General features: G+C 39.4%; 1 protein-coding gene across 1 annotated transcript; it reads right to left on the reverse strand.

The window, feature by feature from the left end:
- Positions 1-156: 156 nt before the first annotated feature.
- LOC140139945 (uncharacterized) lies at positions 157-18,577 on the reverse strand. The gene is made up of 5 exons (XM_072161730.1): positions 18,323-18,577; positions 10,891-11,056; positions 9,643-9,779; positions 5,338-5,503; positions 157-3,009 (listed from the first exon to the last, which is right to left on the reverse strand). The coding sequence occupies exons 1-5, from the start codon at positions 18,404-18,406 to the stop codon at positions 2,888-2,890; spliced, it is 675 nt and encodes a 224-aa protein (XP_072017831.1). The 5' UTR covers positions 18,407-18,577; the 3' UTR covers positions 157-2,887.
- Between the last annotated feature and the right edge of the window lie 7,733 nt (positions 18,578-26,310).

A 26,310-nucleotide genomic window follows, 5' to 3' on the forward strand; every position in this document is an offset into this window, starting at 1 on the left:
CCATATATGCAATGTACATTTATTGCAGTGGGAAATGTGTAAAATGGTATTGCATGGAATGCAAAATGACAATTTGTAAACTTTTCCTCCCCAAAATTTGGGGAGTTTACAAATTGTCAAATGTTTTTAAATCAAATACAAATAACGCAATATCCATCTTTATTCTAGCGTTTTGTAAATGCAGTTTATTGTATACTTATTACAAAGAAAAATGTTAATACAAGTAGATATTTTAAGGGGGTGTGATATGAACGTTTGGACAGTATTTTTTGTGAGACATACTGTCGAAACGTTCATACCAGAGCCCTTAACAACACCCTTTTCTTTTTCTTTTTAAACACGTGACATGCCCTTTGATACAAACATTAATCATTTTGATGTAAAAAATTAACTTGTGTAAACTATACAGATAGGTATAATTTTTAATTGTTTCCTTTGTTTAAGGTATATGAAATCAAAACTCGACCGGTGGTTGACCGCCAGTTCCGGTCGGCTCCGTCTGGTACTTTGGAGCCGGTTTCTATTGTTCTAAACAATGGAACGTGGTTCAACCGCCGTCAACCGACGGCCGAGTTTTGATTTCATTCCTAATACGTGACAATTCGTTTTTACAAACATTAATTCAAGATTGAATAAGCTTAAAGCCATATTATAACATTTGCTGAGGAGAACGTCCTCAAATTTTTTTTAAATTCTGGTTTGTAATGTATTAGTCAATAAAGATACTCTGCAAAAATCAAGACTTTAGGTGCTGTAGTTTTGTCAATATCCGCGAATTTGAATAAAACGATGGAACCGGCGTTTTATTATTACGATGGAAATATTAGTCGAACACGTATGCACAGTACGTACACGGCGTGCGGGATACACATACACACACCTCCAAGGATCGTACCGTATTACAACCGCGGGAGTAACATGCATGGGCGCTAGAAGTAAATTCCAATTTTCTATGCTTTACCTCGCTTGTTCGGCTCGAAATTAAAGGGACATATGTGACAGTAAAAGGTAACATTTTATGGAAAATAAATACTAATCTATTTTTACAGAAATGTTATAATATGGCTTTAACTTGCTACAGGATACCCAATATTCATACGACGTGACATATACCAAATGGAACTTAAAATACATGAAATACCAATACAAACTATAACATATGTACCAATTAATCCTTATTATAAGAGTATTATACGATCTAGTCTGTATCAAAATGATTGTTTTCTGTGGACAAGACTGCTCATCAAAATGCCCCATAAGATGCGCATGATTTGTAGATTAAGGGGGTACTACACCCCTGTGGTAAATTTGCGACTACTTTTGCATTTTTCTCAAAAAATAATAATACACTGGTAACAAAAGTTATGTATGTTATTGGGGCAAGGAATCCAATTACTACACTGAAATTTCGGTGACTCAAGACAAGCGGTTCAGTAATATGATAGGAAGTGAGGTACATCCTAGCGGTACCTTATTTCTTATCATAAATAACGTACCGCTTGTCTTGGGTCACTGAAATTCCAGTGTAGTAATTGGATTCCTTGCCCCTACAATATACATACTTTTGTTACCACTGTGTTATTAGTTTTTGAGAAAAATGCAAAAATAGACACAAATTCATCGAAGGGTGTAGTACCCCCCTTAATGTTATAAAGATCTTTAAACAAAACATTGGTAGCAATCGTTTTGTTACAGCCTATATTATTTCAAATATAGTGCCATTATTTGCTGTATTATTACAGATCTGTGACATTTTAACGTGCCCAAGTTTTATAGTATGCTCTGCTTTTGATACACCCATTCCAAACTGTTAAAAATCATAACGATGCGAACAGATAACGCCTATCATAGCTTATCATATAGCCGGGTCATATAGCTAGCCTATTTGAGCATAATAGTTGAACGTGAATATTGATGAGGGCCCTTAGATTTCAAACCAAGCGGCCCGAATAGCCCTTCTTGACGATTTAAGTTCAAAAATGATTTCATATAAAGAAACCAGATCTGGTTCCTTGCACTTGAACATATATGTTCAACGGATATGATAGTCGTTAGCTTGCGTCTTGAGAAAGAAGCGTGCGTCTTGAACTCATGAACTTGCAAAAATATTCCAATTTTCTGATGTGAGCACTCACTCACATGGCGTATACATGTTCACCCCCACACAGAGGTCACACACAGTGTAGTGTGAGCACCCCCTCACATGGCGTATACAAGCTCACTTACACACTAGAGAAATCAATTACCGAGGTATTGACAGTAGCCTTACCCGTGGTGTCCCTCGGCTCATTATGTGTCTTAAAGGTCGGAACAAAATGGCCATGTGTGGCTGTGGATTCAACCTACCATGGCGATTTCTGCTATGAAGATATCGTGGCGATGACACTGTGTAGGGGTCAACAATGGCTTCAAGTTCGACCTTCATTTTGCAAAATTTCTCAACTTCTGAGAGGGCAACATGCCCCTCAACCCCCCCCCCCCTCCCCTTTCCCCTACGTAGGGCCTATGGATAAACAACTCAGTGGCCGTTTTCGCTACTGTATTAGACACTTGTATGTTTTAGGCAATAACTTAATAATTAGACCAGTAAATAGTGTACCATTTTTCTAACTAAAATATACACAATAATAGTGTCAAAATCGCCCATCAAATGTCTTCATTTTGCAAAAATTTATAAAGCAATAATTTATACGGTACAATTACAGTGAAAACTTGACCATGAATTGGGCCTTCATTTCACAAATTTTCGACTTTCTGGATACGCGCCTGACCGCTTTGCTTACAAAAATGAAAAATATATTTTAAGACCACTCAAACCCAGTATACAAATCGTTTACCCTAAGTTAAACACCGTGAATTCAAAAGCCAACTTACTACTCCCACATATTTAATCCAGCAACATGGTAAAGACACGATATTCCCAATTTGGATCCTTTCGGTCATTCGTTAAGATGACCGGAGTCACACCATCTTTGGTGGTCTTGTTCTTGTCGTAAGCCAGATATAAACCTGGAAAGTAAATTTAACTTTCATTAAAATTCATTCATTCATTCATTCATATTCATTCATTCATATTCATTCATTCATTCATTCATTCATTCATTCATTCATTCATTCATTCATATTCATTCATTCATTCATTCATTCATTCATATTCATTCATTCATTCATATTCATTCATTCATTCATATTCATATTCATATTCATTTTCATATTCATATTCATATTCATATTCATATTCATATTCATATTCATATTCATATTCATATTCATTCATTCATTCATTCAATTTATTTAACTCAAACAATCAGTGCACGAACTGTTTTCCGTTGTTGTCCTGCGAGCAAACTTCATTAAAAGACATAAAATAACAAAATAAGTACATCAAAATTACATTGCAAATCGTAAAATAATAAAGTTGACAAAAATATGAACTTAGACATACAAATAAATTGGTAATAGAGGCGTAAATCATTGATTATCAAATGTGTTGAATACCCCCATTGTCCTACATTAGCAAGATAAGAGCCGATGGTCTACTCTAGTCGCTTTAGTGGTCAGTTAGCTCAAATCGATATGACGTTCGACTATGGTGCGAGAGGTTGCGGGTTCGAACCACGGCAGTTAAGTACGCTCTCGTGAATTAATTGAGTTAGCTTGAAATTCCCCTGCACAAGGAACTTACTGCTAATTGTCTCGTGTATAAAACCCGTGCGAATCTCATAAGCTGCAGAGTCCCTGATATGTTGTTATGGTTTATGGAATGATATGGGCCGTAGTGGTCAGATTTCCGTGTCGGCGCATTCTCCGATTTTATCCTATCGATTTCAGATTACACGTACTAGATGGTAAATTATGTTCTTTGCATGATTGTAATTATGACTAAGCTTAAATCAACTGGATTGAACTTGAGGTGTTACCCATGGTGACATCATGAGCGCTTTCTACTGCTTACAATGCCTGAAAAAACGGAAATCCGTTTGAACGTAGAGAAGAAGAAACTTAACAGTGGCGTACCGTGGCCGCTCCTACCCCGGGGGGCTGAAGAACATTCAATTTTGCCGCCCCTTCCCCAACAGCCCAAAAGGTTAACCCAATTTTGAAAAAGTGAAGAGCAAAAAAAAAATGGATTTTAGGCGCTAGCGCCCTAAAAGCAACACATTTTGATGTATAGTACCATTTTTTCAATTTTTTTTACTTTTTCAAATTTTTTCGCCCTTTTTTCTTTACTAATTCTTTTTGCCGCCCCTTCGTTTTGGCCGCCCTTCTTTTTCCGCCGCCCCTTCGTTCTTCAACCGCCCCTTCTTTTTGCTGCCCCTTCTTCTTCAGCCGCCCCTTCGTTTTGGCCACCCCCTGCTTTTATCCCGGGGGGCTCGCGCCCCCAAGCCCACCCCCCATACGCGCATGCTTAAGTGCGCAAAAAGTCCAGATGTCTTTTTAGAATGGCCGCCAAATGATTTAATTGGTTTCTGCAATGTATCAGAAAATTGCTTACGGAAGTAGGTTACACGGAAGTGGTGTTTGGAAGAAAAAAATATTCAAAGATGGTCGACGTCTTGCAAGGGTTAGGACACTCGGAGGATACTCGATGCAATTGCAATGAAGTGACGTGGTTAAAGGAGGATTTCGTGATCCTAGCATCCTCTTTTTATGACATTTTTCAATAGATATCCATGAAAAAAGCTTATTCCCAAAATTTCAGTTGTAATTTCGTTCTGGTATACCAGAACGAAATTCAAATTTGACGATATTTTTTTTGCTAAACGAATTAATCTGCAAGAAATTTTTGGTACATAAACATTTCCAGAGGTTTCCAGTGGTATAAAAATCTCAACTTTTTTTGAAATTTTTTTTCCTGTGCTTTGCGCGCAAATGTCCTAGTAACATCGGAAAAAAATATGTATAGTCCCCCTCCAGAGGTACCCCTCTACCCTGCCTCTATATTATACGAAAACGAAAACTTGGCAACTGACTTGAGTGCGTTAGTACACATGCCTTCCTCGGCACGTGAGTTCGGGGCCTCCACATTTTGGCTTGGCCCAGGGCTCCCATAAGGTAAATCCCGCCCTGGTTAAACGGGCCCATACTGCTCCTTGTCCATGGCCCCTGATGCTATTGCTACGCTCCTGACACCTTCTATCCCATTGATTAGCCAAATCGTTTATTGTTTCATTGTTACATAATATGAATTCGAAAGGATTGGATCAATGCTCAACAACAGTTTGTCGAATTCTTCTTTTTCAGCGACGTTGTAATACTTTTGTGTAGTGTGTGTATTTAAAACTATGATATTTTCCGAGTGTAAAATAAGATACTTTTTGCCCGCAGTAAACTTACCGGGGTATTGTAAACTTTCCAAAGTATACAGGTACATATGCTGTATGTTATATTTTGTAGAATCTGGTTCCTTCCAGTCTTCTCGTACTTGTGATAGCAAAAAAAATCGGCCACTTAAAGATGCAGGATTAGTGATTGTGGCGTCTAAGATATCTTTTGGAAAGTCCTGTAAATATAATCACAAAATAATTATAAATTACTAAGAGAGCAAATAAATTAATAATTACAATTCAATCGATCGATCTATATAAATTGATCGATCGATCGAATCGATCCATGGATATCCATCCATCCATCCATAAACCCATCAAGCAATCAATCAATATCAATCGACAGAAAAAAATATTAAAAATAATAGGAACCATTTCTCGCGACCCATTCAGTAATCCCAGCGCAAGTGTAAAAAAAATTGTTCATAAATTGCTTAGGGGCTGTGCAATAGTTATGAGCCCTGGGGTAGGGTAAAATTGGGGGAGAAATTTTTGGCGAACCGAACGTGGGGGAAGCAATTGTTGGCCAGCCGACGGGGGGGGGCAAGCGATTTTTTGGCACGCATTCATGGGGCGCCTTTTAAATAGAACGCTCTAAAAAGCTTATGAAAACAGTACGGAAACGCTTTAATATGCTAATTTTCCTGCTCACTGCGCTCGCAACATAAATTATATCTAGACCATTTAAGGGCTGGGGTATGAACGTTTGGACAGTATTTATTTTGGGACATCAGAGCAAATCAGACATATCGAATTGCATTCTGAATACGAAGAATGTCATTCTGATATCAAATAATTTTGATTTTTTGAAATTCGTAATTTAATGCACATTTTATGGCAAATCATTAAAAATTGATATTTTTGATATTTAACCGTACTTGAAGTAAACTTTATAAAGCTGATGATTTATACTTAAAGTGTATGTAGGTGGGATGAAAAGCCGACGATCAATTGAAAATGTTGACCTTTCGTATTGAAGATATGGATTTTTTCCCAAAACACCAAAAAAAATTAGGTCTTTTGGGAAAAAATCCTATCTTCAATATGAAAGGTCAAAATTTTCAATTGACCGTCGGCTTTTCCTCCCTGCTACATACACTTTAAGAATATATCATTAGATTTACATAATTTACTTCAAGGACTGTTATATATCAAAAATTGAAAAATATCAAATTTTTATAATTTGTCATAAAATTTGTATTATATTGTGATTTTCAAAAAAAGAAAATTATTTGATATCAGAAAGACATGCTTCGTATTCAGAATGCAATTCGATATGTTCGAGGTGCTCTCATGTCCCACAAAAAATACTGTCGAAACGCAATAAACGCTCATTTTAGATCCCTTAAGGTTTACAAATTGGAATCCCAAAAATTTGGCATGTGTAAAGGGGGCAATATTTTTGGGCGGACCGAGGGGGCGATGTTTGGCGGGCCGTTTGGAAATTTTATCCCCCGGGGGCTCATAATTATTGCACATACCCCTTAAAAGTGAAGGACAAGTCTTTCAAATTGTCATTTTGGATTTTTTGTCAAAAAACATAGAAAACAGCAGTATTGACGAAGTTGTAGCCCAATTCAAATACATGTAGCTAATTTATATACTGACAGTATATAAATGCCTTGTTTTATCTTGAATAGATGGCTTTCGGATGATCCCCGGAGATCAGTGAACCAATGGCAGGCTATGTTATGCCATCTAAATTTATGACAATGACAAAGGTACCACAATCTGAATTTTGATGATTTTTACGATCGTCCGGATGAGCAAATCACTGAATGGACCTTTAAAGTAGGGTGGTTCAGTTGAAACACATGGTGTTGAAGACCCATCCATAGTGCAGCTATACCAAGGGGGTGACACTAAATTCACGGTTGTTCTATTAGCAACGCAAAACCTATGAAAAATTCCGCTGGTTTACTAGCTAGAAAGTGAGGCCCGTTATCGATCCGTTATGAATTCATGTTCGACCCCTTGGATCATGTTAATTGATATTGGCAAATAACAAGTTCAACGTTGTTAGTTTTGCGAACTTTGCCTGTTCAATGAGAGTATAGCTTGCCCCAATACATCTGGGCACAAACCAGGCGAAAAGATCCAGTTTAATGAAATAGCGGACGGGTATTCCCATCAGGCACCAGTGGTATGTTTTTTCAAAGAAAGTGTACTAATTTGATATGAAATGACATTTTGCAATAGCAAAGTCAAAATTAGGACTTGCTGTCAATAATATGAAGGAAATATGTGACAGAGGCAAGGTGTGAAATACAAGTAGTATTTGAAGTTACAATAACCTTTGATACCCGACCTGACCTTCCATCATGGCGCCTTATTCGTGTTATGTTATGTATTTCTATTATGCTCTCAAGTAAAATAAAATATTGATTTTATACGGAGGTAAAGAAATGCACAGTGTATGTGCAAGCCGTGCAACAATACTCCAAATATTTACGGTAAATCTGAATAGTGGTCACATGTTGACATATCATGTGTTCGGGAAATCACGTGGCAACATTTTAAGATTTCAGGCTTGTTTACTAGTTAATTGCCATTTGAACTCTATATTATTTATCTTTGTTAATTAACATATATTTTAAATGCTGATAAATCGTGGTTGGCTACCCATGATATCTGTTAAATTCAATGTTTTATGAATATAATTCTACCACGCAAAGGGGTAGAATTATATTCATAGAACGCAGCAGAATTTCACACCACCTGACTTAGCTAGATTTGAAGCTCTGCTCTTCAAATTCATGTAAATTTCAAAGTTATACACTTAATATATTTAATATGATACTAATTTTTTGTTATAACCAACTGGTACACGAAATATACTAGCTTATTACCTATACAGAAAGGTGATTTATCAGCCTTCAGTCAGCAATTTGACATGCCCGGCATATGCAGCCATTCTCCGTCTGGATAACATGACTGTCGCCCTCAATACGTCTGGGCACAATTTTACAGCTGAATTTAAATAACAATACGCTATTTACATATCAATGCGGCCTCATGCTAATTAAAGCTGCCGCTTCCAGGAGTTCTTCTATGGTTATACTACACAGCAAACATGATTCGACCTTTGCAGTACTTTAACCTGGTTAACAGGAAATTACTGAATCGCTGCACTGACCAAAGTTATGCACAGATATGGGAGCTGTTTTTGCTGTTATCTGTCATTTACATATCAGGGAAGTACGAACATTTGCAGATGCCCCACCTACTCAGTTTTTAGCCTACATGTAATGTATACATTATTCTTGATTGACAGCAAGTACAAAATATATCCGTCAAGTGGTTTAGCTTTAATGACCTTCGGGAGAGAGCGGTCTACAAGTGAGTGATAGTCACTAAAAGTTGCATTCGATTTACACATGGAATTTTGCAGGCATGCCATGCCCTTCCTAACTAAAACACCAAAGTGCGAATATTTCCCAATATCTAAATTAGCTAAAAATTTAGGACATGTTACAAAACTATATTTTCTAGAATGTCAGAGAGTACAACAACTATTGGCCGGTTATTTTTCACACAGTGACGTTAACTAGTCAATGGCCTATACCTCTAACATACACTGTTTGTAGAGGTCACACGTGAATGGTGAGAGCACTGTGTAATGTGGATTATGAAAATGAACATTAACTGCAGTATGCACCCAAACATTCTTGGTTTGAGTTAAATTGCTTCAGCCGATTGGATTCTAGAAGCAATAAAGTGTATGCTGTAGTGCCATAGAACAGTACACATTTACAGGCCCAAAATGTCACTGTGGTTATGAGAAAAATATGAGCTTTCACCGCATACCAAAATCCAGTGGTGGCGCCACGGGGGATTTGCTCCCCCCCCCCCTCAGGTCACCCCCTACCCAGGTCACCCCCTACCCACTTTGAAGGCAAAATTACGTAAATTTCAACTTTTTGTAGCAATTTTGCGCAAAAGTTGTCGATTTTGCCACACATGCCCCCACCGAAAAAATTCCTGGTGCCACCACTACCAAGATATGCTATATGATGGGAGTAAAGTGGCGAGTGGGACGTCACGAGGCTGTCAATTGAGTCACACAGCTTTAATTCTGAAACGTACATCGTCGGATGATTCACGGTTGCTCAACACATTGGAACAGTCGGGGATTAATGTGTGGTACATGAAGATGGACCGACGGCTTAACGAAGGTCCCATCAGAGGACTGCGGTCCGAGAGAGAACGCTTCTCTTTCAGGCCGCAGTCCTCTGATACAATAATATTCAAACCTGGGGGGGGGGGGGGGTAAAGTGTACACGGGACTTGATGCACCACCTTTACCAAAACTCACCAATGCCGTCAGTTCTGCTTCAGTAGCTGCTGCCATACAGTTTACAGCTGCTGGATCATAATGATCTGCCCGGATCTGTATTACTGAATGTCCACCTTTCATGTGTTTAGATGTAAAGTCATACAGAATAAATTTGTCTGAAACACCAAAGATAGATGCGAAATCATAACGTATTTGAAGTGTCTTTATTATCATAGTTGAAGGAGTCGAAACTATCATTTTGGGAGAGGCGAAAAGTTTTGAATTCAGTGAATAGGGGGAGGCACAGCGTCATCATCCCTATATCTTCGTGTAAAAAATTGCCGTGATAGTACGATGAATCCTCTCGTTTTTCAAAAGCTACGCATGGCGATTTTGTTCGAGATAGGCCGAGCGACTCAGGCTAAGCATACCATTTACATGATATGAGATACCATAGAGCCTGCCGCTTAGTTTCTATTCTACGATTTGCGCATGATCATTACCACATATGGTGTTACTATTATAGAAAATTCGATTTGTTGTCAGGTAAAACGCAGGTTTTGTTTCCAATACACTAACTCGAAAAGCAATACACTAATTAGCGGGGCCTTGCTGTTTGCTGTGGATATCTTCTACTGCATTTTATAAGTAAAAATTGTGAACTATTTGAGAAATGAATTATACAAAGGAACCGTGTAAGATCCAGCTGCTGTATCTATAATACAATGTACATTTATCGACTTTCTTTATCTGCGTCAATAATAGAATATCGATTTCAATCGAATTGAATACATGTCTCCATTTTGAGTTTGTACTACACCTCTGAGCGATCAAGCGATCGATTTCTAGCCAATCAGATACGGTAGGCCTCCTTTTCTTGCGTTCGGTGAAATACAAATCGCCCGTCGCTCACCAACGGAGTATCAAGTTTATATTTATAACACTGGCTGTTGATACTGTGCACGGATAACCTCTATTGCTCAAGAAAATTTTACACTATTTTAGCCCAAAATCAAGGTGCTTACCTGGCCAATTTGCAATTTTACACAAATGATGAGCGCAGGAGCATACCCAGCCTGTCGCAATCGAGGCGGTGACAAGTGGCAGGACCGCATGGGGCAAAAACAGAATGTTTGTTATAGGAACCTCATTGGGGAGGGATAAGCAGGTTCTACCTAAGGGAAATTCCCCTTTCCTCCCTCAGGCTGGATAAGCCACGTGGGGATATGTGCAAACAATAAGCGGTAATAAAACCAAGCACCTGCACCCATCCCAACTTCGTCTTACCTGCAATGACACTGCTATACGGTATAAACACCCATTTCTCATTTTGAAGAGTCAATATTTGTGTACCCTGACGGCTGTCGTAGTCCACACTCCATTGCAATCTCCTTGGTTTTACCAAAGGGTCACGCCAGAATCTTTCAGACGCACGCCAGTCGCCTTCACACACCTGTCGTCACAAAATAATTAAAGTTTGAAATCGGTGCACTTAAAGATAATAGTGTAGGAGTACTGACTGTTGTGGGGTGTGGGTTGGGGGAAGGTGAGGCAGAGTGCCCCACTGACAAAAAAAATAAAGAGAAAATCGGGAAGGGAAAAAAAGGCGGGCTAGGAGCCTGTTTCCCACCTGATTCGCCCCGATCATGGGCCAAATTGCGCCAAAATAGTCTAAAATACCTTTTGTTGGTCTAAATAAAGTCCTTTTTAAGCTCGAGCAAAGACTTTTACATGTACAGACTCTTTATAAGAACCGCTATAAGTATATATCCCACCGATAATACCGAGTCAAAATGATGCAACCGGAAAATTTCTGTTCCCCCGAAAAAATTTACCCCCCCCCCCCCACACCACCACCACCACCACCAAGAGAGCTGGCTACGCCCCTTAAACCCGCACCACGTGAATTTACCAAGAGGTTAATGGGTTATTCAGTCGTAAAATGATCATAAATGAATGTTCGTTTGAAGATTTGCTATTCTTACTATACTTAAGGTTGTAGACGCAGGAGGCAATTCCATCAGCCCTTCTGTTCCTAATCGCCTCTCTGTAGTTACCAACCCCCACGTTCTCGAAGATTGCATGTCAATCGCGGACCACCTGTTACGACTTTGCCTTGCGGCATAGTTAACAGACGGGGGCTCTGGGGGCAATAGCCTATGGCCTGAAAGGCTGCAGGAGCAGTCTGGCAGGCTATAGAATATTGCTTACGGGAAGGAAAACCGAACAAACCCATAGGGGCCCTTACGTGTATATTAAGGCAAGTGGCTGGTGGCCCGCCCCATGCATGTAAGTAATGTATCAACTCGCCCGACTGGGAAGTCATTGGCCGTGTGCCCAGTATGTACAGCAGGTCAACACTCGTACTCTTAACGAGTAATCTCCTATCATGAAAGTCGACCCCCCGTTAAGGCCCCGAGTCCCGGTGGCTGCTCGTCGGCAACAGGAAGACAACCAGGATCAGCGTAAGTAACCGGAAGTCGACAAAAGGCCAATATGTGACAAAATCCACAGCTGAGCAGGCCTCAAATACAAGGAGCCGCACTGTGACAAGCCAATAGTGACAAAACAGCCAACTCTAACAAAGACTGCTGTAGAGGAACCTACAAAGAAAACGAGCTCCAGTGCTATTAATATAGGAACCTGGAATGTCAGGACGCTTAGGACGGAAGGTCACTGGGAAATCCTCCTTGATGAGGTTAGAAGATTTGGTCTTGACATCCTTGGACTCTCCGAAACACATCTGACAGAATCCGAGACACTCATCAACAAAGATGAATACACCATCCTTCTAGCAGGTAGGAAAGATGGCATTGGAAGAGAAGGTGTTGGGCTTCTAATATCACAGCCACTTCTTGAATGCCTTGTCAGCTATGAATCCGTCTCTTCTAGAATCCTAACAGCAAAGTTCAAAATGAAGGATGGAATACTCAATATCATTAATGTTTACGCCCCCACCACTACGCACAGTGATGAAGAGAGTGGTTAATTTTATGATGGGCTACAACATCACCTTCAGAGAGTCAATAAGAAGGAGAAACTTATCCTGATGGGGGATTTCAATGCCAAAATAGGCTATGACAGTAAAGCGGGGACCCCTGCAATGGGCAAGTATGGTATTGGTAAGATCAACAGCAGAGGGGAGAAACTGTTGGAATTCTGCATGCTCCACAAGTTGACAGTTTGTAACACCCACTTCCAGCATAAAGCCTGTAGAAAGGTAACACGGACTTCACCTTGTGGGAAAAATATGATTGACTTTGTCATAACTCAACAGGAGAACCTAAGTACCATCCAGAATTGCCGATCATACTGCTCAGCTGATGTGGGCTCATATCACAATCTAGTGATCGCTAAAGTGGTGTCAGCACCAGTCAGAACCAAACGCCTGAAAACGACTCCAAAAAGCTATGACGTCAGTAGACTTACCAACCCCCTGATTGCAGAAGAGTTCAGAGCCAAGATTGGTGGTACTTTTGAACCCCTGCTTCAACTGGAGGATACTGATGTAGAAGACCTGTGGGCTAAGTTCAGAGACACCACAAACAAAATTACTGAAGAATCAGTTGGTATTAGGAGGGCTCGCCAAGTGAAGGGATTACCTGAAGAAGTCAGGAAAATATGCCACTTGAGAAGAAAAGCCAGAGTCTTGATGTTAAACAACCCCTCAGCTCCAAACAAGAACTGCTATCGGAAGCTGAACAAAGGGGTCAAATATCAAGTGAAGCAGTGGAAAAGAAAACTTCTTGAAAAAGACGTTCAAGAAATGGAAGAAGCCCATGCAAAGAACATAAGCCATGAACTCTTCAAGAAAGTCACACAACTAGCTGGTGATAAAGCCAAAGTTCAAACTGCAGCCAAAGACAAACATGGTTCACTGAAAATAGCCCCAGAGGAAGTAATGAAGTGCTGGGAGGAATACTTCAGTAAACATCTGAATACAGAATTCCCCAGAGACTGTAATATACTTAACTCCATCCCGGAGCCTGTCAACCCCGCTACAGCAAGTTTGCCCTTTTCAATAGATGAAGTTGAAGAGGCCATCAAGAAGCTTAAAAACAACAAAGCGTGTGGTTGGGATAAGATCTCAGCAGAAGTGTTGAAAGCAGGAGGACCCATGTTGAAACAAATGTTGTTGAAGATCATCAACACTGCCTGAGCTGAAGAAAAAATCCCTGAAGACTGGAGTAAAGGTATAATAACCCCTGTGTACAAAAAGGGCGACAAACTGGACCCAGCCAACTACAGAGCTATTACCCTCCTGTCAATCACGGGGAAAGCATTCTGTAGGATGGTTCTTAACTGAATTCGACAGACTGTAGTGTAGATAACCATCTGAGAGAGGAACAGTGTGGGTTCAGGAGTTAAAGAGGCACCTCAGATGCGGTATTTACAGTACACCAAATCTTCGAAAAGGCTAAAGAAAGACGCGTTCCAATACACTGGAACTTTGTAAACTTCAAAGCAGCATTTGACACCATATGGAGGGAGGCCCTTTAGAAATGTCTGCGATCAGTAGGAGTAGACGCCAAACTGGTGAGCCTCATTGCAAAAATGTATGAGCAAACCAAATGCTCAGTCGTGGTAAATGGAAAGATCACCGATTGGTTTGAAGTCCTAGTTGGTGTTAGACAGGGATGTCTTCTCTCACCATGCCTCTTCAATCTATATCTGGAGTTTGTCATGAAGGACATCCAAAATCTAGGCTCAGGTGTGCAGATGGGTGAAATGTGCATTAACAACATCCGATATGCAGATGACACCACACTCATGGATATGGACTTTGAGAATCTCCACTAATGAATTGGAAAAAGCATGAAGCAGCTGGGGATGAAAAGTAACCCCACAGAATGCAAGATCATGTCTGACGATCCAAGAGATATCATGCTGAACCAAATGCCCATTGACAAAGTAAATAACTTTCTGGGTAGTAGTGTGCCCTCAGTAGAAGAGGATATTAAACGTCGCACAAAGTTGGCAGCCTGGGCATTTGGTAGATCGCTGAAAGTAAGGATCTACCAGTCGCTCATCCTCCCTATTGCCCCCTATGGGTCAGAATCCTGGGCGTTACGTGAATCCGATCGACACAGACTGGATGTTTTTGAAATGCGATGCCTTAGGGCAATGCTTGGAGTTTCACTACTTGACAAAATCCGCAACAATTCCATCAGACAGAGTCTCAACATCACTAGCTCCATCAATGATGTTATCTGCCGGAGACGTTTAAAATGGGCTGGGCATATCTTCAGGATGCTTCTACATCGGCTTCCCTACCAAGCCTACATTAATGACAGCAAGAAAAGACCACCAGTACGTCGTCCACCAACCAGATGGAAGGACCAAATTCAGAGGGACTTGGGAATGACCCCAAATGAAGCAAAGATACAAGCAACAGACATAACTGGATGGAGGAGGCTTACTCGGCAGAGTGCAAGGGGCCACACCGGCCTGTGCAGTTAAGTCAAGGAAAGTTCGATGACCCCTATATTCCCCCCCCACCCACCCTAAGATGCGCGTTTACCTGAACTTTTCTGCTCATACACATGATAAGGACCCAAGACAACATTGTGTCATTAATAGCCTTGTTCAAGGCCTTCTAAGAGTTCCTCCCTGCTTGAACTATTTTTGGGCTCGCGAAGTCAGTGGACAGGTGAGGGCCATAGATTACGGCTATTAATGACTCGTAGGCTTAACCCCCGATATCGATCGTTCAACTTACGCATGATTATATGCAGCCGCAATCTGTGCCCTCATATCATGGACTTGGCGAGCCCCAAAAGCAGTGCAAATTATAGAAACTAGGATTAAAGTGCTGGTCATGAGGGAGGAAACTTAGAGGGCCTTGAAGAAGGCTATGCCATTAATGGCCTTTCCAGGTGGCACTAAGCTCAATCTGAAGCCGGTCTAGTAGAAGTGATGATGAGGTTCAAACGATTTTTGAATATATCGCACTTCAATAGTACGTTCACGCGGTACATGGATCGTAATTCTATAGAATATTCATATCATGCTGTTCACTCGCACCTGTAAGATTAGTATCTTTGAAAAGAGCGGTATTGAATAGCGATATGATTGCAGACATACACATGTGATGAGTGTAACCTTGCTTGCTTTTTATATTCAAAAATTGTTTGAACCTATTGCTTTTGAAGTTAATCCTGTTACACCATCACTTCTACGGCGAATATAAACAGAGCGACTTAAAAATACCCGTTGAATACGATTTTAAAAGGACGAAAATTAGTGCCAAGTGGACAATAATTATTCGCCGCCAAAATGGTGTAATAATCGGACTAACTACCCATGATGCAGTCATGTCTACAGTAGAATTCATCTCGACCTTTGCAGGACTTAACCCCATTAAAAGCTATTAAACCAAGATAACACTCATTGAAACAGCTCAACTGATTAAATCGGATCTTCTCTGGTTGTGCACTACACCACATTTCGCCAAAATTCATTCTAGAAACGCTTGCTGTTAGAATAAGAAAAATTTTAATGCTAAATTATTGCACATTCTAGGGAAGCGTGGTTACTGTTTTGAAATAACCGAGTGAGAGGGTTTTCAAGAAAATATTTTTCCTGTCAAAACTGAAGCATCCTCTGTATAAAAGAAAATATGAATATTAACTGCACATCATATATAACTATTCGTGATACCCAATTGTGGCATATTTGAGGTCGTTTATGAGGCAGAGAATTTTATTTCAATTTTATATACGCCAAAATATTTTTTAATTGAGCAAGAATAAGGATAGAAAAAACGTTAAAAATTCTATGTATAAATAACATTAGACCCGGCAAAAGATTACTGTTTCGTTTGTATGGTATTCTAATCTTTTATTTCCCGAAGAAACATTTGGGGTCTAAAATGGATTTTTATGTAATTGATAAAAACATCGAACGTGTATACAAGAAAAATGGTAGGTTCCTCTATAGTATTTAACTGACCATGCTAATGTACTGACACCGTGCGAGCACATGTCAAAATCGATATAATGTATTGTCCATATAGACGCGCATTTATCATTTATTATTGTCGGATTAACAACAATTGAGCGCTATTAATACACATTAATGTTTTTAGGCAAATAAAATTCCAAAATATGGTACGTTTTCTGCTTTTGCTTGTCACGTGGTTGGCCGTTGAAGTTGCGATTATATCTTCAAATAAGTTTCAAATGGATTCCATCAAGACAAGTGGCCGACTGGTCTAAGGCGCTAGGCTCATAGAGCATATCCAAAGCGGCGTGGTCCGCCGTGAGTTCGAACCCCGCCTCTGCCAAACTTTAATAGAAGTAATATTAAAATTTAACTTTTTTAAATTTCATATTGGGGAAATGTGACTGGGAGAATGTATGTATGGCGTGGAGTGGTGTGGTTGTGCACAAGTGACTGTTTTCATGTGCGATATCGCAATAAAGATGGTATTCATAGCTTCAGTTGGGTAACCGATTACAAAGGAAACGAAAGGAAACAATGTTATGTGTGGCTTTGTTCACGAAATCAGACAATGTCGTGCTTTTTGTAAACCAGCATTCTTGAAAATGAGCAACATAATGATTTTGACTTAACACGGTTTAGAAATAATTTCTTCATATTTTTGCAGTTATCTGTCGTTTACATGTCCTTCCTAAAACACAAAAGTACGACCCTCTCCAAACACCTAAATTAGCTAAAAATTTAGGACATGTTACAAAACTTTATTTTCTAGAACCTATTTAGAATAATTTAAATGTAGCTTTTACCGGTTTTTTTGTGGCATCCTTCAGAAGTGAGCGGTCCGATACCAATATTTTCGGTCAAATCTCCATTCAAATAACACGGGGAGTTGGATTGCTATGCCTTGCCCTCACTCATATTTTACAAAAGTACGACCATTTCTGAACATCTAACCTAGCTGTAATTTTAGGTCATGTTAGAGAAATATATTTGCTAGAAGTTTTGGAGAATAAATAAAATATTAGCTGGTTATTTTTCACACAGTGATGTTAACTAGGCAAGTGTCCATTCTCCCAACATACATCATTTGTAGGGGTCACGCGTCAATGGTGAGAGCACTGTGTATTGTGTATAGGAAAACGGACAGTAACTGCAGTATGCATAGCAATATGTAAAAACAATGTTTTATTATATCGCGCTGCACTAGTACGTTCACGCGGTACCTCTGCAATGAACCAATATATTGAATGTGCAGGCAGAACGCCATTGACCAATACAAGTTGCCACGGTGCACGAAAACTGATAATAACCACTGTGGATACGGGGTCTACCTCCACTCACCTACTGGAAGGATATTAACTTGAATCATGTGTGCCAATTTTTTTCTATATCAACTTTTGTGATTTCATGGTGTGCACCATAGGGGTCATTTTTAACCACTTTTTAAAGGGGTAGGGGTAGCAATTTTGTCCATAATTTAAAAAAAAATAGTTTTAATGCCTATTAAATTTTCAAGATATATAAAACAGGTATGGTTTGATTGTTTATATATTTATATGTTCTCTTTGTTTAACCTGGCCATATATGGTCATTTCCTCAGGTCTAAATGAGTCATTTTTGGGTAAATTTAAGCAAATATGTGGTATTTTACACAATGAAATGAGTCCATTTTGCTTTTGATAAGAAAAATACCACCGGGCAGGTTTTACGAAACTTTCATAACCCCCCCCCCCCCCACCCACCCACAACCAGTCATAAACATTTACCAGCTCCTTACCAAAGTTTGTCCTGTTGGTCCTGACAGTGGTGGCCCGCTTTTCGTATTCATCTGGCGTTCTGTAGCCTGTTGTTTACTGTCCATGGTTTAAGTGGTTCTGCTAACGGTGGTTGTGACTGAAGTTTGCTGGCGATAGGGCCTTCATATAATTTCTCACTTGAAGTTTAGGAGTAATCGCGTCTGAATATTAACTTATTTTAAATTTGTCAGCAATCGAAAGCACAAGTACACGTCTATGTACTGTAAATTCAAATGTAACGGGGCAAGGACTACTTCCTTTAAGGCGAGTGGGATGGCACTTTTTGCCAGTGTACTTCTTAATATTTTATACATTGATCTTCTCCAGTTTAGGCCGAACAAAGGGTTTGAGCGTTTCCCCCATCCCGAGATATGTGGCAGTAATCACACCCCTTATATCAAGCCTTGGAATCTTCTTATTTATTTATTTATTTATTTATTTATTTATTTATTTATTTATTTATTTATTTATTTATTTATTTATTTATTTATTTATTTATTTATTTATTTATTTATTTATTTACTGGCACTGTTCACCTTGGTTCCCAGGTATATATTATAATCATTACTTTTCCTCTTGAGTGTCGCCTTTATTTGTCTCAATATTTAAAGGCAAACATCACTAGGTCAAGCCCCCCTCCGACAGCCTTAAACATACAAATGTTGTTCATTCCAAGTCAAGTCAATGTCAAAGTAATGTTACATTGTGTTCAATAGAATATTAATATATAAACCATATGTCAAAAACAACAGCGGAAATACATTGTCAGATCTTACCAATGATAACTAAAGTACAGACTTTTTGTACAGCTATTTAAGTACGCTACCCTGGGAAGCTACCCTTTCCGCCTACACGTTATACTTCTATTACATGTCACAGCAAGCTCAGCTTAGACAATACACATATCTAGCAATATAGACCTACAAATGATAAGGCGCCACATCCAATATGGTCCTATAGAACTATCGGTGCCCGGTTAGGTACTGATGACTCTTAATGTCACTCCCTGGAGATGTAATTAATTGTATCAAACATAATACTTAACACTTGCATAGTGTTATTGTTTTACATTTAAATAAAACACGAATGCACTTTAAAAATGTTCAGGGTACAATAAAAAAAAGTGCCATCGGTACCGATAGCGCTATAGGACCCAAAAAAAAAGATGCTGTGCCTAAGCAAGAACAACTGCAGGAATTGAGTATTACTCTCAGTAAAATATCACAGAATGGCGCTCTTTCTAATGTTATATTGGTGGAGATTTCAACTTACCTAGTATAATGTGGAACAAAAACCATACAAATCAAGAGGATTATCTATTCAAAACCACTCTGCCATGAAATCCCTGTTGAGGTGGTCATCACCTAGCGAGTTCATTCATGTTTACTCACACGAAGCGCTTAAGATAGGGTCTTTTGTCTTTAAGTGTGACCAACAACCCACTTGACCAAACAAAATGGAGAAATTTTGCTACAGTCGCCTACAACTGCCCTTCTTTTGATCGCCCATTGATACACATATCCCAAGTTTAAGCGACAAGACGCTGTTGGTACAGTGACCAATCAGACGTACGCGTTAAAGTTAAATCTGAGCAAGAAATCCAATCGATATAATGTGAAGTTGCCGTAGAAGTTAAGTTTTAAACTTCATTTCACAAACTCACTTTTATTTTTCGTCACATTATGTCTCATGTTCAAAAGCATCATATTCTGATTTTCAGATCTGATCAGTCATGTGAATCACAATTATACTCAGCAGAATAACGATTTTGCCCTCAACTTGGATAAACAACATCAAACTGACCTCCAAATTTTAGATTTCCAAAAAGCATTTGATATTGTACCCCACCAGAAACTGTTGCAGAAGTTAGATTTTTATGGATTGTGCGGCAGCCTCCTGACATGGATATTGAAAAATATGTTGACAACAAAGACTCAAAGAAATGTGATGGGTGTTGAAACAGCTAGGCCCCGCAAAAGTTTTAATCATGATTTCCTCAAGGAACTGTTCTGGGCCCTTTAATGTTCCTCCTATATATTAATGATATTGCAGATCACATTGATAGCTCAACAAAAATACGATTACTTACAGGTGCTGCATCTGCTACATAATTTCACAAAATACAGATTTTGCAAGTAGTTGGGGTTTGAAAAGATGTGATGTGGTCTGCCATAGACACTGCTGCATTAGTTTGGCTTGTGTGAAATAACAGAGGGCGTGCTGTAAATACTTGTCATAGGTCAACTCATTTGTAATAACAATGAAAGACAAGGTCATGAAGGAACACATTAATAGCATGACTAATAACATCTTTATTTTAGCATCCTGTATATTGTGTATAAGATTATTACAAAGAACAGGCAGATACTTTAACAACACCATTTTCTTTTCTTTTTTAAACACATGACATGTCCTTTGATCATACAGATCATACTACACAAAAGTATCGCAACATCGCAGAAAAAGAATAATTCGACAAACTGCAAGAACATTCATCCAATATCCTGTCGATTTTACATTACGTACTAGATGGCAATGCTTTATGCACGATATGACCAGGCTGATCAGTAGACTGCTGCCCTCATTCGTCAACCTTCTGGATTGACGACTGAGAAAACTACATGGAAAAAAGTGACGGATTTTGCAACAGGATTCCTGTGGCATAGAGCATGCGCAGTTGTGTCCAAATTGACCTTTTGACCGAGTTTGTTGTTTTTAGAACATCAGAGCGCGATCTTGTCCCAACGGGTACACGGGTGCCGCTAGTCAGTCGCGCTATAGCGCACAACCAAAGGCGCATTGGATACTTTCAGAAGTCCGTCACGATATAGACTGTAAGTTAAGCAGTCATCACTACGAAGCATAACATAGTACATAGACGGCTGATTGGAATTAGTCTAGCCGATCAATTGGTTACGTCATGCGCGTTTTCCAATGCTTACAATGGTGGAAAGACGCGAAGTGGTACTTAAGAAATAACAGTCAAAGATGGCCGACGTCTAACAAGGGTTAGGACATTCGGGAACTTCAATTGCAATTATAAGGTCACGTGGTTATTCCATAAAAGGCATAATGATATTTACACGTGATGTATAGACACAAAAGCACTGTTTTGGTGTGATTCGTCGCATGCCTTATCGGGAAGCCTTTTTTTTTTAATTTTAAGGCCCCCAAACCTAGAAGGACGTGTAAAGGCTGTTGATTTCTTCCACCCGACAAATCCGTGAATCTTTCTTCCGCCACCATTTCCCTGATGCTTTGCAGAAACCAATTAAAACATTTTACGACTATTTCTAAGGCCCTGGACATTTACTGGACCAATGTTTCATCCGCTCTGCTTTCATACGGATTTCCGTCAATCCACCATTGTATTATCCCGGTTCCATGCTCGTTCTCGCAGGTTTTCTCTGGGATCTCCGGTTTCCTCCTGTATTGCAAAAATCGGTGATTAGTAATTGTTTGGTTATCAAAAAAAATTCCTTCACCCAATGGAATTTGGGGAGCTGCACAGATAATTGGTGGATGTTACAATCTAAGTGCGGATAGGTTTGCGCCATTCGGCAGCAACTGGCCTAGTTGATGCGATCTGATTGTGATGATTCACCATGGCAGCGAAATTACAGCGCTTTGAGTCCTCTAAGATCTGGAGAAAAGGCGCTATATAAATCCAAAATTTCATTTCATTTCATTTATTGTAATCGCTGTAATACGCACATGTCATCACAATGCCATCTCATTAATTAGCCTAATCTTAATTGTCTTTGACATAACACATCGACATGATATTGGATCAATGTTCTACTTTCTGCATGTCGAGTTGTTTTTCAGCGAAGTTGCAATACTTTTATGTAGCGTGTGTATATGACATGTCATTTTGGCAAAAATGTATTTAAAGGCCCATTCAGTGATTTGCTTATCCGGACGATCGTACAAATGATCAAAATTTAGATTTTTGTACTTTGTCATTTTCATAGATGTGCTAACATAGACTGCTAGTGGTCAGTGGCGTAACTAGGGTTGGTAGCGCCCGGGGCAAGAAACAAAATTGGCGCCCTATCCATCCCCCACCATAGAGGAGGCGAAGGAGCGTTGCGATTTCAACGTCCCCCACCAGAGAATATCTTAGACGCGGGCAGTGGCGTACGGTAGCTAGGGGTTGTAGCTAAGGATACATAATGCCCACACCCTATTTTGTTTTAACAAATAAGGCTTACCACTAATTAATTTTGGTTACTAGAAGTTGAATATCGGTGTAAAAATGTTCTTTCAATTGATTTTGTGCCGTCAGTGACAGCCTTTGAGATTTTTTTCCACTCAAATACCGAGTAAACCCAAGTTTGGGGGTATGAAATAAAAGCAGAACGTATGGCGTTGGGGTAAATGGAACACTCGGTATGATGTTGCCCAATTTTGTTCTAGGAAATTGTATTATCAGCGTTCCATTTACCACAATTGTATTCTCAGCGTTCCATTTACCCCACCGTTCCATTTACCCCAGGATGTGATAGGATCCCACAATGTGCATGTATGCCATGTATTAAAGCTAGTCACTGCTCTATTGTTGAGAAGGTAATTGTTTATTTATAACCTGAAAAGCCAATAGCTTAAGGGTTCCAAAATGAGCGTTTATTGCGTTTCGACAGTATTTTTGTGGGACATGAGAGCACCTCAGACCTATCGAATTGCATTCTGAATACGAAGCATGTCTTTCTGATATCAAATAATTTTCATTTTTGAAAATCACAATATAATACAAATTTTATGACAAATTATAAAAATTTGATATTTTTCAAATTTTGATATATAACAGTCCTCGAAGTAAATTATATAAATCTAATGATATATTCTTAAAGTGTATGTAGCAGGAGGAAAAGCCGACGGTCAATTGAAAATTTTGACCTTTCATGTTGAAGATATGGATTTTTTTTCCCAAAAAAGACCTAATTTTTTTTGGTGTTTTGGGAAAAAAAATCCATATCTTCAATACGAAAGGTCAACATTTTCAATTGATCGTCGGCTTTTCATCCCACCTACATACACTTTAAGTATAAATCATCAGATTTATAAAGTTTACTTCAAGTAATGTTAAATATCAAAAATATCAATTTTAATGATTTGCCATAAAATGTGTATTACATTGCGAATTTCAAAAATCAAAATTATTTGATATCAGAATGACATTCTTCGTATTCAGAATGCAATTCGATACGTCTGATGTGCTCGCATGTCCCAAAATAAATACTGTCCAAACGTTCATACCCCAGCCCTTAACAAATATACTTTAACAACTGTAACAATAGGGCTGAAAGATTGCAATGACCCACCACCATGGATACCGCACTGATTTAAAGCCTGAAATTACAGGGTTTCAACCTCCAATGTTTCCGACGACACAGATCTTTCAGGGGCACTATACAAAATACATGAAATACCAATACAAACTATAACAATTTTATGTACAAATTAAACATCCTATATAGGCTGTATCAAAATGATGTTTTCTGTCATTTAATATAATGCATAAGACTGCTAAATCAAAATGCTACATCAAATTTACCTAATTTGAAGATTAATGTTATTGAAGGTTATTCAACTAGGTCCAACACCTTTATTTCACAACCACAAAGGTATAGAACATTTTTTGTTTTTGTTTAATGCGCCTGTCACACTACACCGAATAGGTCTTCCGTACTAGAAACGGATGGTATTTTAGTAAATCCGTTGTTGTTCGTCAATGATCGTTTTATGTTCTTTTTATGTCCTGCTATCATCCGCCAAATGCGTTTCGTGTTAGGTGATGTTCGTTAAGTCCGTCGGCAAGTTTTGTGCATGCACAAAACTTGAAACGGAGTGTACCGAATACACATGTTCCGCGGTATTTATCCGATGTGTGTTCGTATGGTGCTGCATATTGCCGGAGTTTGTTCGCCCTCCTTTCGTTCATGTTCGTTCTTTGTTCGTTGCACTCGGCCCGTGTTCGTTGCAAATACGTTCCTGTGAGGCCTTCACCACCGGATAGCATATGCATTCGGTGATGTACGTTGACCCAGACCGTGTTAGTGTCACACTACACCGGATCGGTCTTCCGTATAAGAAACGGATGGTATTTTAGCAAATCCGTTAGTGTTCGTCAATGTTCGTTTTATGTTCTTCATATGTCCTGCTATTATCCGCCAAATGCGTTTCGTGTTAGGTGATGTTTGTTTAGTCCGTCGACAATACGATTCAAGTTTTGTGCGAACATGTGCATCGATCATGGGGGGGGGGGGGGGGCTTTCTGAAGGGTGTGTGACACAATATCATATTTCCCCCAGTACTTTAGTGACTGACATGACAAGTAGAAAAAAGGGGAAAGGAGAGAAAAAAAGAAAGAAAGTGAGAAAAATTGAAGAGAGAAGAGAAGAGAAAAAGTTAAATTGCACGTAATTTAGTAGGCCTATGCATGTAAGTAGTATTGAGGGAGGGGCACTTTCTGAAGGGTAGAGGACGCAATATCAAATTCCTACCAGTTTTAGTGATTGACAAGAAAGAAAAAAGAAGAGAAAGCATGGAAAAGGTTAAATTGTACGTTATTGAGTAGGCCCAGGATAGTATATAGTAAGCCTAAGTATGGGCCTGTGATTATTATAGGCAGTGCTTAAATGTGGTTCCTTGGTCCAAAAGCCTGTGAAAATTACTGCCGGCCCGTCGATATGTAGGGCCCGTGACATTTTGTCACCAAAGTCAGTATTTAAGACGGACTTAGGTCTATTACTGACTTTAACATATCAAACCATGCATGCTTTACCTGAAATTACGAGTCTGAAGTCTTATATCTAAGTGTCAGTGGATCAGTGTAACATTTTAAATTTTGCAAATTCAGTTCGGGCCTTCTTTGTTTTTTGTTTAAGGCAATAATAGTGTAAAAATGATGCACCAAAAACAATTGTCCAAATTTTCCATTTTTAAAACTAAATTTTTACACAATAGGCCTAGGCCTAATAATGTAAATAGGCCCTACAGTCTCCATGCAAATGGCTTCAATTGGACCTTCATTTTGAAAAATGGACAAGTCTTCCTTTTTGCTTCTGCTATGGACATTCACGTGTTATTTTTAAAACAATTGTTTATATTATACAATAATGGTGAAAACTTTTCAATGGCTTCAATTAGGCTTTCGTTTCACCAATTTGCGGCTGTTTCAAACTAAAACCAGCTGTTTCAAACCAATAATAGTGCTAAAATTGATCCAAAAAACGACAAATGGCTTCAATTGGGCCTTCATTGTCCAAAGGTTTCTCACCTCTATTGCCCCCGGACGCTGGTTGCCCTGATATATCAGATTTGTAGCCCTGTTGTACTTATTAGCCAATATTTGACCATTTTTGTCAAAGTTTTCCCCCTTGAAAAGTTGTCTTTCCCCACTTTGTTCACCCTCTGAAAAAGTGCTTGCTACGTCACTGCCTCTAAGGGGTCAAAAACCCTCTCAAACACCCTCTCCTCCCCCACTTTTCTGATAGGGTGGACGTCCCTGTTGGTGCCACATGCCACGGATTCGCCGGTCATTTGTCGGACGTTGAACGATTGAATATAAAACGCCTGCAGGATTAGTAGCGGCCACAACGCATAGAGAGACGAACGGGAATCGGACCCCCAAATCCGGACATTTGTCGGACGTTGACCTCCAAATCCGGTCATTTGTCGGACGTTGAACGATCGAATATAAGACGCCTGCAGGATTATTAGCGGCCACAACGCATAGAGAAACGAACGGGAATCGGACCCCAAATCCGGTCATTTGTCGGACGTTGAACGATCGGATATAAGACGCCTGCAGGATTATTAGCGGCCACAACGCATAGAGACGAACGGGAATCGGACCCAAAATCCCACCGAATCTTCTGCCGGACTGGTGATTTTTCCACCGAATAAAATATTTTTGTATTCGGTGATGTACGTTGATCCAGTCCGTCGTAGTGTGACAGACCTA

This window comes from Amphiura filiformis, chromosome 18, assembly GCF_039555335.1.
Source record: "Amphiura filiformis chromosome 18, Afil_fr2py, whole genome shotgun sequence".
Classification (NCBI taxonomy): Eukaryota; Metazoa; Echinodermata; class Ophiuroidea; order Amphilepidida; family Amphiuridae; genus Amphiura; species Amphiura filiformis.

Coding starts and splice junctions, on each gene's coding strand:
- LOC140139945 (XM_072161730.1), bottom strand. CDS start 18,406: ATGGACAGTAAACAACAGGCTACAGAACGCCAGATGAATACGAAAAGC. Junction 5,504..9,642: donor AAGCAGAACTGACGGCATTG/GTGAGTTTTGGT, acceptor TTATATTTACAG/GACTTTCCAAAAGATATCTT. Junction 3,010..5,337: donor GGAAAGTTTACAATACCCCG/GTAAGTTTACTG, acceptor TTTACTTTCCAG/GTTTATATCTGGCTTACGAC.